The sequence below is a fragment of the Neomonachus schauinslandi genome, chromosome 6 (genome assembly GCF_002201575.2).
Source record: "Neomonachus schauinslandi chromosome 6, ASM220157v2, whole genome shotgun sequence".
NCBI lineage: Eukaryota > Metazoa > Chordata > Mammalia > Carnivora > Phocidae > Neomonachus > Neomonachus schauinslandi.
In genome coordinates this window covers 129,230,187-129,247,530 of record NC_058408.1, presented here as the reverse complement: position 1 = coordinate 129,247,530, position 17,344 = coordinate 129,230,187, and the positions used below count along the sequence as shown (strand labels likewise).

At 55.4% G+C, this 17,344-nt stretch overlaps 1 protein-coding gene across 1 annotated transcript in view; it reads left to right on the top strand.

Annotated features, from left to right (window-relative positions):
• SH3PXD2A (SH3 and PX domains 2A) overlaps positions 1–17,344 on the top strand; it is a 237,123-nt gene that overhangs the window by 176,223 nt on the left and 43,556 nt on the right. Inside the window, 1 exon segment of the mRNA XM_044916140.1 lies at positions 3,427–3,558. Coding sequence (XP_044772075.1) covers positions 3,427–3,558 — 132 coding nt within the window.

Genomic DNA, 17,344 nt, shown 5'->3' with positions numbered 1-17,344 from the left:
AGCAGCCTCTGTGGGATGACATCACCTACCGGCGGCCCGCCTGCCGAGTGGTTTCTCATTTGGATACCTGCTCGCCTCGCACACCTGCCGCCTGCCCAGGCAGCCCTGGGCAGGCAACATCCTGAGAGGCAGGTGCCAGAGAGAGGGAGCTGGGAGCCTGCATGTGCTGGGGGAGGGGAGTGCAGCCAGGAGGGCAGAGTGTCTATGTGTCCATCTGTCCATCCCACAGCCTTTGGAGCAGCCTCCAAGAGGTGCCACCGCCTGTCTGCTGTGTTCTGGAATCCCTGGAGAATGTTCTCTTTTCTACCTGTGTCCCAAAATGTCAGTCTTCAGAAAGCTTAGGCCAGTTTTCCAAGGGGCTCGGGGGTCAGGGCAGTGGGGGCGGCATTTTTCCCCTCTTTGAAATTTTGCCTCAGATTCCCTTGGCTTGGATTAAAGTAAGCTGAGGTCTCTCCACTCCCCAGCACCCCAGCTTGTCCTCTCTAGCAGCTTTTGGCCACAAACTCATCGCTCCTTGCTCTTCTGTGCCTCTGTTTCCCCATCTCGCCTTTCCCCCTTCCACAGTTGTCCAGTTTTCCCGAATGTCAGAGGCAAGGCCCTGCCTGGTTTAGCTCTAGTGACTTCTGAAACAAACACTAAATCACTCCATTCATCTGTTTGCCTATTTGTTTGTTTCATTCATTCATCTTGCAAACACTTACTGAATGCCTACTACCTAATAGGCCCTGTGGTCTGCTCAGCAGATGTAGCAACGGTCAACAAGGAACCCACACTCCAGTCTTTATTAAATGCCAACTGTGTGCTGGTTAAAGATAGGGTGAGGCAGGGTCCCTCTGGGAACCAGGGATCAACGGCTCTCTGCAGGCGGCATATAGGAGAGAAGTTCAGAACTCGAGCGACCCCCTGTTGGTGCGTGTGGGTTCAAGTCCCAGCTGTGTGACCCTAGGAAAATTGCTTACCCTCATGAGCCTCAGTCTGCCTATGTATAAAATGGGTCTATAACAGAACCTACCACAAAGGCTTGTTGTGAGGATCCAGTGAGACAATAAAATGACTCAGGTGCTTGGCATCGTGTTGACTGAGTGAGCTCCTGAGGGTCTGCTCTTAATTGTCAGTATAATCAGGGCTCTTGGGATTTGGAAGCTCTCTGACCCGCTGGGAGCTCCTCTTTTCTGTTTGTAGCCTGAGTTTTCCTTTCCCACAAACTGAAAGGAAGCCCCTGTATCTCACAGGGCAGGGGCTGGGCCTTAGTGTTAGGTTCACTGAAGAGGTGCTCTTGGCCACCGAGGCACTGCCGTCCCCCCAGGGGCACAGCGGGAGGTAGTCTCTGTCAGCACCATGCCCAGTGCTGCCTCTGTCCGGCTGGCAGGGGCAGGCGCAAAAGCTGGCCCCATCTGACTGCAGAGTGGGCTGGCCCTGCTGCCCAGCTGTTGGTCGCATTTCTGCCTGAAATCCGATCCGGGCTTTGGTGGGGCTGCCTGGGGCTGTGCGTGTGCGGATCCATGTGGCAGGGCTCTGCAGGGACAGGGTCCCTTCTGGGGCTCCAGAGGGCTGAGCTGGGGCTGCAGAGCCCACCCCTGATGGGAGAAAACCGTCAGGAGCAGTAGGTTTCTTTCCTTCTGTTGCTCCCTGCCCTGGGTTGGATGGGGCCTTCCTCATGGAAAGACCCAGAGGTCTAAGCGGTGCCTCCCTCCCCTGGCTGCACCTGGGAACCACGGGGGAGGAGGGAGTGTCCAAAAAATACCGACCAATTAAATCTGGACCTCTGGGGGTGTGACCCAGGCTTCGGTATTCTTTCAAAGCCCCCCCAGGCAATTCTGTGGAGCCAAGTTGAAGATCATTGTGCTGGAAGAATGGGTGTCTGGAAATAGAAATCCAAGAGGCAGTTCTTCAATAGAAAGAGAGATGGGCTTGAACCTAAAACACTGAGTGAGTTTGGTTCTCTTCATAGCAGCTGTGTGAGCTGAGGCAAGCCTCTTGCCCTCTCTGGGCCTCTGAGTTGTCTTTGGTGAAATGGGAAGGTAGAAAGGTTGTGGTGAGGATAAAATGGGACAGGGTACGTGCCTGACACAGGCCATGTGCCGAGTTAGACTCAGGCGTGTAAGGAATGTGGCTGTAGGCTAAAGCACCAAGGGTGCCGTAGGGAACCTAGGGACCCTCTCAGCCATTTCTATAGCCATGCTGGTGGTGGGTCCCCTAGCCTTCCAGGAGACTGACAGATGTATAGGGTGGTAGACACATAGTTAAAGTGTGGTAGGAATTCCCTTTGGGCTGCGGGTGGTCTGAGAAGGCTTCCTGTAGGAAGTGAGCGATAGGTCTCTGGTTTGTGGTTCCTTTCAGCTCCTAGCAGGGCATGCCCTGTCTTAGGTGTTTTGTCCCCACCTCTGGGAGCCTACAGCCCATCTGCCCTCCTTCTGCAGAGCCCCACCTTTTGACCACTCACCTGCCAGAGGGTGGCTGGAGGCTTCCCAGAGCCTGACCACAAAGCCCAGCCCTAAAGGGTAGAGGGAGACTGAATCAGTCTCCATGTGGCCAGAGGGCAGCCACCAAGCCAGAGTGAAGCCGGCCTAGGGCTGGTCTGTCTGCACCAGGCCCCTGGGCTCAGTGGCAGCGCCTTGGTGAGCCGAACTTGAGGAAAAGTTGGCGGGGGGCGGGCTGGGCTCGCCTGGTTGCTGGCGCTGGGACTGTCTTCTTGGGTTTCAAGTAAACAGTCTCGGCCCTCCTCCCCCTCCCCTGCCTCCACCCCTAGCTCCTCATTCGATGGGTCTCATGTGTTTCTATTTAAGGGTTGCAAGTAAACCCCAGTGATTGGCGGCCTCAAACCCTCTTGACTTCTCGCCTGGGCCCGGGCTGTGGAGACTTCCCTGCTGCTCGCTCCCTCTCCCTCCCAAGAGGAGGACCGCTGCTTCTCTCTCCTCTGGGTTCACAGAGGCTGGGGGGAGAGGCACGAGCCCTCCTCCTTGCCTTGCCTTGCCTTTCGCTCGCTCTCTCTCCTCCGTCCGGCCTCAGCCCTCATGGGCGGCCCTCCTGTCGCGCCCCTGCCAGCCGAGGGGTCTGGGGAGACCACGTCCGCACCAGGCCTCTCCTCCCGCTCGCTCGTGCTGGTGCCGGGCTGTGACTGACTCATCGCAGCGGCAGGCTCTTCCTCTCGGGTTCCTGGGCCTCCGCTCGGCCCCGGCTGTCCCCCCTCCCCTCTCCGCCCGGCTCCCCATGTCCCCCGGTCCCCGCGGCGCAGCGGGCCGGTGTGGGGCCTTGCTATATGGCCTGTCCTTGGGGCCCGGCGAGCTGCGAGCCCCGGCTGCGGGCGGCCCCTCGGAGCGGCAGCGGCGCTGGCGACCGAGCAGCCTCCCCCGATGGACAGGGGGCGCCCCGGCCGCGGGGCCATGGCCGGCCGCTGGCTCACTGCGTGCTTTCTGCCCTCGCCAGGTGCCGACACCAACGCCGAGCCCATGATCCTGGAACAGTACGTGGTGGTGTCCAACTATAAGAAGCAGGAGAACTCGGAGCTGAGCCTCCAGGCCGGGGAGGTGGTGGATGTCATCGAGAAGAACGAGAGCGGTGAGTGCCCAGATGGCCGGCCTGGCTCCTGGGACGGACAGACGGCCGGACGTCTGGCTGGTTTTGTTCCCTACCTCCTCCCCCACCTCTGCAGCTGTACGTTATTTCCATCTGGTGGGGGAGAGGGCTGAGGAGGCCGAAGTTTCCCCTGTTGGTTTGGGCTGCAGGCCAGCACTTTGCCTGGTGGTGGAAGAATGTCTCCCCAGCCCCAGGGAAATGAACCGGCTTGTGTGCATGTGAGGCCAGGGTGGCAGAAGCCGGTACAACGGCCCAGCCCCTGTTCAGGGTCCCCGTGCCCACTGAGGCCACAGGGAAGGTGGCTCCTGGCTCAGGGGGCACCTTAGGGCAGCTTCCCCTGTTGGCGCCATCTTCCAAGCCAGGGTCTGGGCAGGGGCAAGAGAAGCCGACTAGCTGGTGGGGAAGGCCGGCCATGATGTCACTGTGGGGGGCCAGGGTTCTTGCCCACCCCCCGCAACGGGTTGTCTCAGGAAAGGCTAGGCCTGTGGGATTTGGCTAGTGTCTGGGTGGTGAGCTGACTGCCCCCTGCAGAGCTGAAGGCCGCCAGGACCTGGGAAGAGGGCCCAGACAGGGGGAGAAGGGCCAGGGAGGGCCCTATGGCAGCCGCCCTGTCATTGGGAGCTGAGGCTTTGTCTCGTCTGGGGCCCTGCCCAGGCTCTCCAAGGGCTGCTGGTTCCACGGTCCTCACCGGGACCACAGGTGCGGCAGGCATCTCTGTACGTGGAGGGAGGAGCGCCTGAATCAGTCAGTCTGAGGTGCAGGGCCAAGACCTCCACCAGCAGTTTGCCTGTATCCCGCTGGGGCTTGAATTGGTTGCTGGGGTGTTTTATTTTGGCTCCAGTTAGCTGCAAGGGAGGGTCCCTTGCACGGGATCCTCTTTGGGCAGTATTTGGACACTCCCAGAGGGGAGGGGCCTGGTTTTCTTTTCCTGTCCTGCTCAGTTCCCTTCCCTTCCAATATTTTGAGCCCTGAAAGGGGGACAGACCAAAGGATGACTGTACCCATTCTATAGATAGAGGAACCGAGGCACAGACAGACTGAGGGGAAATGAGTCCTCGGAGGGCAAAAGCAGAACAGGGACATTCCTGGGCCCCTGAGTCCTATGCCTGTGGGCAGCAAGTAGCTGTAGAGATGCTGAGGAAATCCCAGCAGACCTCCTGGGGGAGGTGAGCTCAGGCTCCTGCTGCAGGAGGCTCAGGAACTGTGCTCCCTGAGAACAGAGCTGTGATGCCAACATAGGTCTGACTCCTGGCCCTCCTGGGTCTGGGGTCCTGACAGACCTTTCAGAGAGGTCAGGCTTTGTCTTTGTGCTTGGAGTCATTGGCAAGGTGGTTGGCAAAGGCCGTCCCCACCCAGCAGAGCCACACCCCTAGCCTAAGGCCTGAGCCCTCCACCCCAGGCCCCCACACTGGTCTGCTGCCTGCACACCTTTGCCTTCAGCCTTTGTCCTAGCACCACCCCCACCTACTCGTCCCCACCCCCACCCCGCCTACCTCCCAGGAAGCTGGCATTGTCACAGGGGCCTGGCTCTGGAAACCCTGAGCACCTCCAGACCCAAAGGAAGAGATCTCTGATGGTGTTGGAGGCACCTGCTGAGGCAGACGTTTTGGAGCGCGTTCCGAGGGGAGAGATGTGCCCACTTCTCTGTATAAGGTCGGGGCTGCTCAGAAGTAGAGTTCTGGCTTAGAGACCCTCCTGCCACCTCCCCTGCCTTGTGTCACCAGCACAGCTATATAACCCCCATGGTTCTGGGTACCACCACTGGCCAGGAGGGAAAAGACCCCACACGAAAGGAAGTCGGCATGCTCGGAGACTCTGGTTCCCAGGGACGTCCTCCCTCCACCTTCCCATCCCATACCCAGGATTCTAGGAATACTTGGAAGTCCTACCTAGCGGGGGGAGCCCTGACAGAGAGAAAACGTAGAGACACCTCCACTCCTGAGGACTCCCTGGTGGCTATGTGACTCCCCCGTCTGACGGAGCTACTGTTCTGGAAGCAAGATCCTGCCCACCACCTACTGGCTAGATGGCTGCAAGTCCCTTAATCCCTCTGGGCCTCACTTAACCCTTCTGTAAAGTGGAGATAATTTGGTGGCTGCTTAGAAGCAGAAGCTTGAGTAATGACCTTCCTGAGCCTTCTTCCCAGGTCTGAACTCCATGGCTGGGAGCCCCTTTAGGGCCCTAGATGTCAGGTGGAGAGAGCCTCCCCAAACACGGCTTTTCTCCTTCTCCAGGACTTTTGTATCTTTACTTTTGGTGGAGAGAGCTGCTCAGCAGCGCATGTTTGCACCGGGACCCTGGAGTGCTAGGTCTGCCATGCAAACCCACACTGTCTGTTGCTGGCAGAAACCAGGGGGCCTGGCATGTACAGCCAGTTTAACCAGAGAAACTAAGTGGGTGGAGGGGAGAGAGCAAGAGGACCAAAGTGCAGATCCTTGGGACAGTGGTTGCCCAGTTCAGGAAGCTGGACGGCTGAGGTGGGGGAGGGGAGGTGTGTTGTGCATCCTGTAAGCTGGCTTCAGAAGGAGTGGTGAGTGAAGCTTTTGAACTCTCTAACAAAGACCCAATTGTTATGCCTCTGACCTTGGGACATGGTGGGCGTGTTAAGGCATTTCCACTCCAATTGTTGAGGCAGTAGCCCCAGTTAGCACCATCCCCACCCTGCAGGGCCTTGCCTTGCCCACTGAGAGCAGGGACTCTGCCTGTGTCCCCTTCTGTCTTGGCTAGAAGAAGTGTCCATGGAGGGGTCCACCAACCTCTGGCTCTGCCTGCTCATCCAAGCCCTCTGCCTGGGACCATAGACACCGAGTGATTTGGAGGTGTGGTTTTGCCAGGGCTCTGTAATTTCATTGGTCTAAAGAGAGATGTGTCTGGAAGGCAATTCAGAGTCAGTAAACAGTAAACACTGGTGCCATGTGATATGTTATCATTTTATTAGAATCAGGAAATGACCCCATGCGGTAAAAGGCTCTTTAAAAATTTTGTGGCTCGGGTGCCTGGGTAGCTCAGTTGGTTAAGCAACTGCCTTCAGCTCAGGTCATGATCCCGGAATCCTGGGATCGAGTCCCACATCAGGCTTCCGGCTCAGCGGGGAGCCTGCTTCTCCCTCTGGCTCTCTCCCCTCTCATGCTGTTTCTCTCTCTTTCAAATAAATAAATAAAATCTTTAAAAAAAAAAAAAATTTTGTGGCTCACGTAACAGACTGAGAGGTTAAGTCATTTTCTTAGAGTCCAACAGCTGAGATCTCTGCCCTCTACAGAGGACGTGGGGGGAGGGTGAGAATGGGCTCATCCCGGGTAGGATCACCACAAGCTGCTGACACTGCAGGTTGGGGAGAGACATGGGCTGGGTGAGATGACCACAGGTCTCCCTGGAACATCAGAAGGATGACTCTGCGTCCCACCTTCCAGCATGGTGGTCATAGGTTGTGGGAATTCAGGTTGTTAATTGTTACTTTGAACTTGGGGCCAAGCAACAGCTGAGAGGATCTGATGTGTACCCAGCACCGAGGACAAGCCTGTTCCTGGGAATGTAGGTGGACAGAAGTCAAGGACTCCCAAAGTGAGCTGAGTGGCTTCAGGGAAACCCTTTTTGATCAAGCAGTGGGCCTGGGGCCAAGCCAGAAAGCACTCTTTTTTTCCATTCGTGAGCAGGGACAGATCCCGCAGAAAGATTCAACAGCTTTGCTTGCTTTGACAAGTCACTGTGATCTTGTCCTTGGGAACCCCTCCACCCTTCCCATAGACAGCAGTACCTGAGACCCCGCCTTTGTGGGAAATTCTTATGCCTCAAAGACCACATTGGCTTCGCCTTCAAGCAGGTATAATCTGGTCTGACTTCTGGCAGCGTGGTGATGGCAGGATCCCAGTTGCTCTGGTCTGTGTTGAGCAAAGCTTGTCTCCAGCTTTCCAGCATTGCTTCCTTCTTCTTAGGACTAGAGGCCCCAGGAGGACGTGGGGCTATGAGTCACCAGATGCTCATTCTTTTCCTGCCTCTGCTTTCCTTCTCTGAGTCTTTGTTTCTTTTCTGGCCCCAGCATGATAACACTGGGAGTTCTTACACTTCCTTCGAGGCATGTAGCTATAGGACTAAGATCAGCGTTGTGCTGGCAAGGAATTTTGAGCTCCGTTGGTCCATGCAGGTGAGAAATTGTCCAGGTGAGAACACTCAGCCTTGGGGAGTTTGCACATCTCAGTCCCGTCCAAAAATCACTGCTTTAGTCCCAACTGAGTAGTGAGCAGAGGACAGAAGTCCACTCAGACTTGCTCGAGAGATGCTTGAAGGCTGCAGAAAAATCTCACCGAACCTGAGGATGTGAAGTACATCCCAGCCTCACGGGCGGCGGGGGAACCAGAGAGTCGGCCCGAGCCAGATCAGCCACGCTTGTCTCTGTCTCGCTCTTGGGTGTACCCAAGATGTAGAGCCCCCTGGGATCTTCTCCCTGCAGAGCGGCCTGACTTCTCCTCCTGTCCCCTTAAAGCAGCTGCCTATTCACCTGCTGTTGGTCTGTGGCTTCTGGTTCTCTGAGTTCAAAATTTGAAGTTCGAATCTGAATCTGATTGGCCAGCCAGTGACTCGGCAGACCTTAGGTCAGATGTCCCGCCCCGGGCCACTCAGCTGCATCCGGGAGAAGCCCCGCGGGCTAGAAACATGGCTACCTAGCCAAGCACCTCAGCAGTGGCTGTTGGAAAGCGGGTTTTAAAGAAAGGAGATATAGAGGGGTAACAAAAACGTGTTGGGCTGCAAACTGTGTTACTTGTTTGGCAGCTATGTGCATAGTGGAGAAACAAAGAATCTGGAATCTGAGCACTAGGTTTAAGATCTAATGTGACCCCGACTTTGTGATGTATGTAGGAATCCCTCGGTTTCCTCACGAGTGTAAGGGGGCAGTGATGCACACTGCATATGGGCTTTTCTGGAGGGGGCATCAAATGTAACCGTTTATTGTTTGACAGAGAAGACAGACTCATAAGCTTTCCTCTCAGATTTGTGTGTCGTGATGATGATTTTGTACTGTCAAAGGCAATCCATTCTCCAGCCATGTGTTTTTGTGAGTTGGAATCCTTCTAACGTTGAGGGATGTATCTCTTCTGTTACTTTGATATTTCCTGATGAACATTGTTGTAACTGGTTCTACATGGGCTTTTTATAAGGGAGAAATCTACTTATCTAGTATTCATTTATCCACCCATTCGTTCACTTCACAATTCTTGAATACCTCCTTTGTCCCAGGCCCCATGCTGGTTGGGTGCATACCCATAACGTTCCTGTCTTTATGAAGCTTAGATTCGCCTCGATGTGAGCATTCTGGGTAGTTAAGGGGTGGACTGTATTGTGAGGCTGGGGCAGCTTCTCAGACTTGATGATGTCTTCAGTGGACTTCTCTGAGGTAGCTTCTGTGTCATCTGCTTAGATGATGTGCTTACTAAGGAACCGCCTGATCGCTAGTGCAGACTGCCAAGCTACCCTAGAAAAGAGTTATCCCGATAAAGAGAGGATAGGCTGTTTCTAGAAGGGCAGGTTTATTGTAGCCTGCATTGCAGATAAGTGAACTAACACAACTAGCTCTGCCACAGCCTTTTAAGAGTTTGGTTGATGGCAGCCGCCATCTGCATGTGGTAACTGGCCGCCATGGGGTGCTGTCCCAGCTGTCAGACAGCCTTGGTCCTCTGACCTCTCTTCTCTTCCTAAGTATAGCGCGTGCATGTTCCTGCTGTGTCAGCCTAATCAGCAATTTCCAAAGTCCATTCTGGTCTAAGACTATCTCCGGCATGCAGTTGTTCTCTGCCTCACGTCGCTGGCTGCAAGGGAAAGGGCCACGGGGCATAAATCCTGGAGCAGAAGCTGGTATCCTAATTCCGCCTGGGGCCCCTTAGCCCAGCTTTATTCACTGCAGGCTAGAGATTGTTTTGAGAATGAGACTGCAGGATAGCCTAGTGAAGACAAATAGGGACTCCAGCTTAAATGGGCCTGGTTTTCATCTTGACTTGGCGCTTGCTAGTGGCGAGCCTGGGAAAGTTAGTTGGGGCTTCTAAGCATCCGTTTCCTTACCTGTAAAATGGGGATAATTGTACCCACAGCCAGAGGGTTGATCTATGCCAATTCAGAAGGAATTCAGTGCTTGGTGCAGGGCCTTGCACACAGTAAGTGCTCAGGACGTGGTGGTCGCCAGGAAGACCGCTGGACGAAGGCAGCCCTGCCAAAGGTTGATGTTGGGGCCCACGGCAGGCCAGTTTTCCTCTTGTGGCCTCCGTTTCCCTGCCTGGCCAGAGAATGGGTTGTGCTCAGTAGTGTCTGAGGATTCTCTCAGCCCTGTTGGTTTGTGAGGTGGGTAGGGCAAGTGGGGAGCTTCCTGCAGGGCAGTGAAGCCCCCAGACCGTGTTGGAGACCAGAGTTGGACCTTCGGAGCCCTTGCTTGGGTAACTGTCCTTGCCCCAGCCTGTGACAGGAAAGGAGTTGGAGACAAAAGTCAAGTTCCCATTGGTGACCCAGAGGCAGTATCCTCGCAGGGTCACGAGCTGTGAGCAAGGCTGAGGGAAGAGGAGAGGCTCACCCGTGACCCCTCTTGCTGGCTTGACGTCACTCCGTGGCCCTGTTGCATGGCACAGAGCTGAAGTACACGAGGGGGGGTGGGGGACTCACAGAGTCCGGGAAGGCTGCCTGGAGGAGTTGGAGGCATCGAGCTGGGCCTTGGAGAGATGGGGTTAGGTAGGCAGAGAGGCGAAGGAATTCCACGTCCACATGAGGGGATACCAGGTGGGGGGCTGGGCCTGCTGGGGCTGAGACAGCAAGGCAAAGCATCTGGCCGCCTCTAGCAGGTGCGTCCTGATGAAGAAAGTGGACATTGGGCCGCAGTGGAGGGGCAAGGAAGGAGGGGGCCGTGAGGGACGTGAGAACAGTGGCACTTGAAGCAAGTGGGTCCAGCTGGGGGGGTAGGGGAAGGTGTTTCTGAGAACTGGAAATCGCTCTCTCCTCAAGCGAGATCGGCACGGGCTGTTGTCAGGGAGGAGTCCAAGGGCTTGTCGCACTGAGCACGGCCAGGGACTGACCACCTGCCTGGAGCCAGCAGCCGAACGGCTGGGGGGCTGGGGGGGGGGGACCGTGGCCGCCAGGGTGCCGCCGTGTCTCGCCTCCACCTGCTCAGGTGAGGCAAGCAGGGTGGCTGGTCGCTCCGACCTCACACTGGCTCTGCGGACCCAGCTTGTCCTGAGTTGCCCTTGAGCAGTCGTTTCTGAGCGAAGGCGGTGTTTTAGCGGTGACCTTGGCAGTCCAGCTCCAGGGCCAGAGTGAGGCCAGCTGCTCCTCAGGGCAGCACCAACTGCCTTCCGTTCTGGGGGGCAAATAGGCTTACACTGAGTCTGTTCACGGGCGTCTCCAAAAGGCTGCTTTTCCGGGCTTGGACACCAAGGGAACACTTAAACCACACAGCGCCCAGCCCCTAGCAAGGCTAATCTTCACATGACCTGTCGTCCCTAAATCCGTATTAGTTGACTAAGTGCCAGGCTGGGGTCAGAGGTGATGAGACCCACAAAGTCCCACCCCCCTGGGACTCCCATGGAGTGCTGAGACAGTCACAAGGAAACCAGGAAAATAATTTGAGATTTTGAAAAGTGCCGTGCAGGAAACGGGGCCCTACGACGGTGAATAAGCTGGGGAGGAGGTGATAGGGCATGGCCAGGGAAGGGCTCTCTGAAGGCCTTCCCTGCTGATCGTGCCTGGAGCTCAGTGAGCAGAGGAAGAACCAAAGGCCCCAGCTGGTCTGGGGAGGGTGGTGGTGAACGAGGGCAGAGAAGTAGGAGAGGCCAGGTGGTACCGGGTCTAGGTGTGTGATTCTAGGTATAACAACCACCACATCCCAGGTGGGAGTCTTGCAGTGTAGCCAACAGGTGACTTCACTCCCCTCCCTGGACATACCCCAGCCCAGGGGCCCAGGGAGCTGGCACCGCTAGATGCCCCCCGCCTGTTCCCAGCACGCACGCACGCATGCACATACACGGCCTTTGTCGTTGGTAGAAGTGACAGGTCTCCCTGCGTGGCTCAAGTGCAGGGGAAGAGCTCCCCACACAGCATTCCCTCCACCCTTACATCACAGATTTCCACCCTGCGATTGTGGCACTTTCTGGGGAATATAATTTGTCAGGACCTCAGGGAATTTGGGTTGAGAAATCGCCTCTTGGTTTTTCCCCAGATGACCCCGCGGCTGTGTGATGCTATATTCTCAGCACTTGGGTTTCCAGTAACCACTCATGGTAGCAGGGTTGACCGCCCTCCTCTCTATCAGCATCTTTTCAGATTCCATAACCTCATCCTCTGGGTTCCCAGTGCTGACCCGCACTCCCTGGTCTCATCACGGGGGAAAGCCAGGGTGACCCAGTTAAACAAGTTGCCCTGTGAAGCTTGGTGAGACTAAGTGGAGAGCGGCTTATGGCTCACGTAACCCCCAGCGTCATTTCTACCTACACTGAAAATGTGCTATATGGAATTCCTGGGGGGGGGGGGTTGTTTCATTTAACTGTTTCAGTCCCAACTCCACATTTCCCTTCTGAGGCAGGCGCTTTTTAGGCTCATGCTAAAATATATTTGCCTCCCCTAAGCTTTTATTGGACTAAATTGTGGGGAAGTGGCCCAGGCTCCACGGGAGGTGAGAGAAAGCCAAACTAAGAGAAAGAGTCTGCCAAGGACTGGCCATAAAGTGAGCAAGCCACGAGTAGGTTTTTGAAATTGGTGCACAGATCCCTTTCTCCTGTTACATCTGGCCCATCAGCCTTGCCCTGAGTGGCCCTTCGATCACCATGTCCCAGAACCTTGTGTTTTAAGGGTCATTCTAAGCACAGTGGCCTGAAGCCTGCAAGTCTGTTCTCTTTTATACCCTGCTGGGGCCGGGTGAGCAGGGGGTGTCCTTGAAGAGGTGAAGGCCACCTGGAGACTGCTTGCTCACGCCTGCCCTCCGGTAGTGGATTTGGGACATTTTTTCAATGTGACTTGTTTCTGAATCAGAATATTTTATGTTTTACAAGATATAGAACCAGGCAGTTTGTAAAACCCATTGGTAAGACGAAGGGCAGATGTTGACATTGTCTCTCAGAGGCGGAAGTTGAAGCCCGGAGAGGTTAGGTGACTTGCCCCAAGGTTGCACAGCTGGGAGGTGGGGTGTGGACTTCCAACACATGCTGTTTATCCAGTGTTTGGAAATCTGGTTGTTTGCATATCTCGTGCTTGTGGATTTTACTTCTTTAGAGAGCGAAGCCCCAGAGTGCTCTGCTGTGTGAGTTCCCCAGGCCCCAGAGAACAGGAGAAGAGGTCAGTCTTGTTAAAGCCCTGGCTGGGATAGGAGAAAAGTGGTCAAAAGGGAAGCTTCCTGCAGAAGAGTTGTGTGCATGTTCCAGCATTTGGCTCGGCCTGGTCCATGGCCGGGGCTGGACTGGACGGGTAGATGGTTAGGGGCATTTGTGAGACCTGCTCCCCAGGGCCCTGTGAGCGGGGCTGAGGGCATGAGGGCAGAGGCTGGGCAGTGCTGGGCAGGGCCCTAGCCCACTCTGCTTTCCCCTTTGTCCAAATAAATAGACCTGTCCCAGCCCCTCCCCGTCACCTCGCCAGACCCAAGGAAGAGCTGCCATCCTGCCTCCTTCCCCCCCCCCACGACCTCTCTAGTCTCAGCCCCGTTTGAGTGACCTCCTCCATGCAGGGAGTGCTTCCACATGATGTGGTTTGCTGATTCAGTCGACACACATGGAGCCCCTTGTGCACGCCCTCTGGTGTGCCCAGCACCGGGGTGCAGCAGTGGACAAGAAGCAGCTGTCCCTATCTTCCTGTCACTCGGGGGATAGCATTCTAGGGCTCCCTCTTACCTGCAGGATAAAGGCCCAGATGCAGTGCGTCGATCATTTTCATAGCGTATCTGCCAAGTGCAAGGCAGACAGCACAGTGTTGTTGGGGTTAAGCAGTATTACGGAGGGGACGGGAGGGCAAGACCAGAAGGCTGTGGGTTTTCGTGTATGCTGTCGGGTTCAGAGATGGGACTGTGCCTGCGTCCCTTGGTTAGGAAGGTCTCCTGGGGAAGGTGGGCCTTGAGCCAGTTGCTGAAGGAGGAAGGGGATCCAAACTGGGTGAACCAGAATGCCACCTGCCAGGGCGCAGAAGGCGGGCCTGGACAAGCGTTATTGGGCCACAGCGTCTGAGGCGGCCTACGAGAAGGTGTTCATCCAGCAATAAGCAGGATAAGAAGGTGTGTCAAGGGCCTTCAAGGGCCCCAAATGTCAGGTGAAGGAGAGCTTTCCCCCTTCCGTTCCCACCAAGCTGAGGGAGACATTTCTGACCGTCTGCCTACAGCTCTCCTTTGTCAGAGGAGGAACAGAGCCTGGAAAAGGGAAGCCACCTACCTAGTGTCACATGGTGAGTTCAGGGCCAGGTTGTGGCATGGCTGTGGACCCCTGCTATAGAGGTAGCTGTCTCTGAGGACTCCTGGCATCTCTCGGCCTCACTGAGGCGTTGCCACCCTCTCAAGCCTGGGCACATCCCAACTTGCCCCCAGTTGACTGAGGCTCCCCGACCCTGGGCCCTCAGCCTGGTGCTAAAGTTAGAACCCGGAGGCTCCAGACTCAGAGGTGCTTCCTACACAGCCCCGACCCTGTACCCCTATACATTCCAACAGACTGATTTTTCACACATGGTGACTTCCCTCCTGCAAGATCATCTTCAGATACCCCAACTTGGGGGTACGGATTCCCCGCCGTTTAGCGATGCCCCTTCTCTCGGCTGTCCCCCTGGCTGGCTGTGGGTCTCCCCCCACACCAGAGGCTGTGCCTCCTCGCCCTTCTCATTCCTCCCCAGGAAGGTGGTGAGGCTGCTATTGAGGTTGGCCAGGTCTCCAGTCCCGGGGTTTCGGGACACTCTCTCTTTTTGTTTGTTTTCTGTACTTCTAACTGGCGCCCTTGCAAGGCCCCGGCCTCATCTCTGCTCAGTGTGCTCACCATCTTTTGAGCTGCTGTGATCAGGACGTATCCGCAGCAAGGCCTGGGGTCTTGGGCCCCACACCAGCACCCGTAGTGTTGGCTACAGGCTTGTCCAAGGCCTGGCCGGGCCACGTGGTCTCCCTGTACTCGGGGGGGCTCTCCACCAGTTCCAGCCACCCACATCTTACTCGAGCCACTGGGTCAAGGGATTGCGCTTGGCACAGTGGGAATGGGCCGGGCGGTGGTGTGCCCTCATGGAAGGAATGCCAGGCTTTGGAGAAGAAGATCTCTGGTCAATCTAGGTTCCAAGCTCAGTTACCCACTAACCAGGTGACCTCAGGCAAGTCCCTTTAGCTCTCTGAGCATCATCTTTCCTACTTACAGAATGGAAATGTGATGGGGAGTGAAGATAGTGCCCACAGTTGTGTTCAGATACCAAGCACCCCATTCCCGTGACCATCACGCTTTTACCAAAGCCAGGCAAGAAGCAGGCCTTTCATCTCCATAGTTCCAGAGCTTCTAAGGTCCCTTCTAACCCCTGGGGCTCCGAGAAAAAGCGTTTCAGCTTAGAGGGAGCAGGTGAGGGGAATATGACCATGTTGGCAAGCCTTCAGCCAGCTCTCCGAAGCAGCCAAATGGGTCACTGGCTGCAAACATTGCTGGGTTTGTAATGATGATCACAGGGTTCATGGGCTCCTGGACACCTTTGGAATGGGCTTTGTGAGGCCAAATGCTTTGCAGATTAAATTTCCGGAGAAAGAACAGCTGAGAAAGTCTTGAGCTTTGCAGAGCCGTTTCTGTGCTATGGCAGCAAAAAAGGGGTGTATGTGTATATGTGTGCATGTGTGTCTTTTCTCCCCTAATAAAAGAGAGGGGGGGTAGGCAAAAGAGGAAGATGGTCCGATCCCTCCAATCCCAATCCTCCCTCTCCCCTTCAATTTGCATCAGCCAGTGGGACTGTGGGTGCTGCTGTGTTTTCCAGGCTGGTGCTGGTAACAGAAGGAATATGATTAGTATTATGGAATTTCATGATTGGGGTTGGGGGTGGCTTCTTCCCCCCTTTTTTTAAATAAATGTTTTGAAGAGTTGCCCTGGAGAACTGCTGAAAGCAGCGGCTGGTGGACGTTTTTGGTCATGTCAGGCGAGGACAAGATTATCCAAGTGAGCAAGGGTGTCTCTCCCCTTCAGCCTGCTGCCGGGTTCCAGGGCCGTCCTGCCAGAAAGCGAGCAAGGGGCCGTAATCACAAACAGGCCAGGATCAGTTACAACCAGAAGTATTACTTTAGACTCTTGGCTTTGATGGGGAAGAATGCAGTTTTCCTTGCCCCTCCTCCCCTGTCCTTCTCAAGTTAAACAAGACCTGTGAAAGCAATAGCTCTGGGATATAAAGAGAGGCCAAAATTCAAGGCAGCGAGGGGTCTCAAAGGCCCAGGATGGGAGGGCTCCCCCAGACTCTGCTGATGTTGGGGCAGGGGTTTGCCTGGCCCGTTTCTTCTTAGGTGAACTGGAGAAGCCCAGAGTCTTTCTGGTCTACCTAGGGCATCCTCACCTCCATTTTGCTCACCAACCAAGTGTCCTTGACCCTTCTGCATATGTAAGCTGGCATTTTCTGCATGTTTGCCATGTACCTAGCACTGTGGGGTGGAGGGGGGCAAGTGGGAATGTAACGACAATAGCTTAAAAAAAAAAAAAAGAAACTAATGGAGCTCTTACCACTTCTAGCCCCCACCTAGCCCTGGGGGACCCGCATCTCAATCCTCTCCCCTCCCTCAACCAGCACCTCCTAGGTGAACATCAGATCTATCCTTCACACTTAGAGATAAATAACACTGCTCCCCAGAGTAGGGACACCGTCGGGGGCGTGCTTCCCCCATCATTGGTAACGGGAGCAGAACCAGCGTTGGCCAACACCTAGACCTCCCTGCCAACCGGGCAGGATTTTAACTGACTGCTCCTTGGAGGAGAGGAAGGAAGTTGACCTCATCCTTGGGGCTTTGCACGGGGAGAATGAGCATCCAGGGCACCGGCCCCAGTGCCTCTCTTACAAGTGTTAACCCCATTCTTCTGCCTCACTGTGCAGCCAGATACAGACTCCCCTCCTTGGACTTCAAGGGCCTCCACTATTGGTGGGGCCAGAGCATCTTGTCGGCGCTGCTGTGGCAGCTGACAGGAGGATTCTGTACCCCAGGGTCCTAGCCTGCCTTCCATACCCCCATCTCTCAGCCTCCGTGGGGCCATCCCACCACCTCAAAGCCCTTGGATGAGAAACTTCATTCTAGAGGTGGCTTCAAGGTTTGGGAGCCTGAGTGGATCAGAGCCTGGTTGGGTGGGACATTCATATTCTAGGCTAAGGGATAGGCCAGAGCCAGGGGTGCTGGAAACAATGACGATATTACTCACTTACTGGGGAGTGTAGTTCTACCCTGCCATGGCTGAGGGTTGAGTCTCTGCTGAGATGTCTTGGGCCTGTCACTGCCGAGACTTATTCTGTTAAAGACAGAGATTTTCATGGCCCACCTTGACCCCCAGATTGTTACCTTACTCCATACAGGCCTCCCCACCCGAGAACCACTTGTAATATAGAGTCTGTCCTCCAAGGGCCCTGAAGTCGGTAGAGTGACCCCACGGAGGCTGGGAGAGACAGTATGGAGGGCAAGCTAGGTCAATGACTTCCCATCTTCCTACCCCATCTCTCTGCCGTCAGCTACCATGGTGGCACATTGATCAAAGACTGGCCCTCATGCAGATTGGAAAAACCAAGGCAAGCAAACAAGCAGAGCTGAACAAGGAGGACTTGATCATGGAGCTGATGGTCT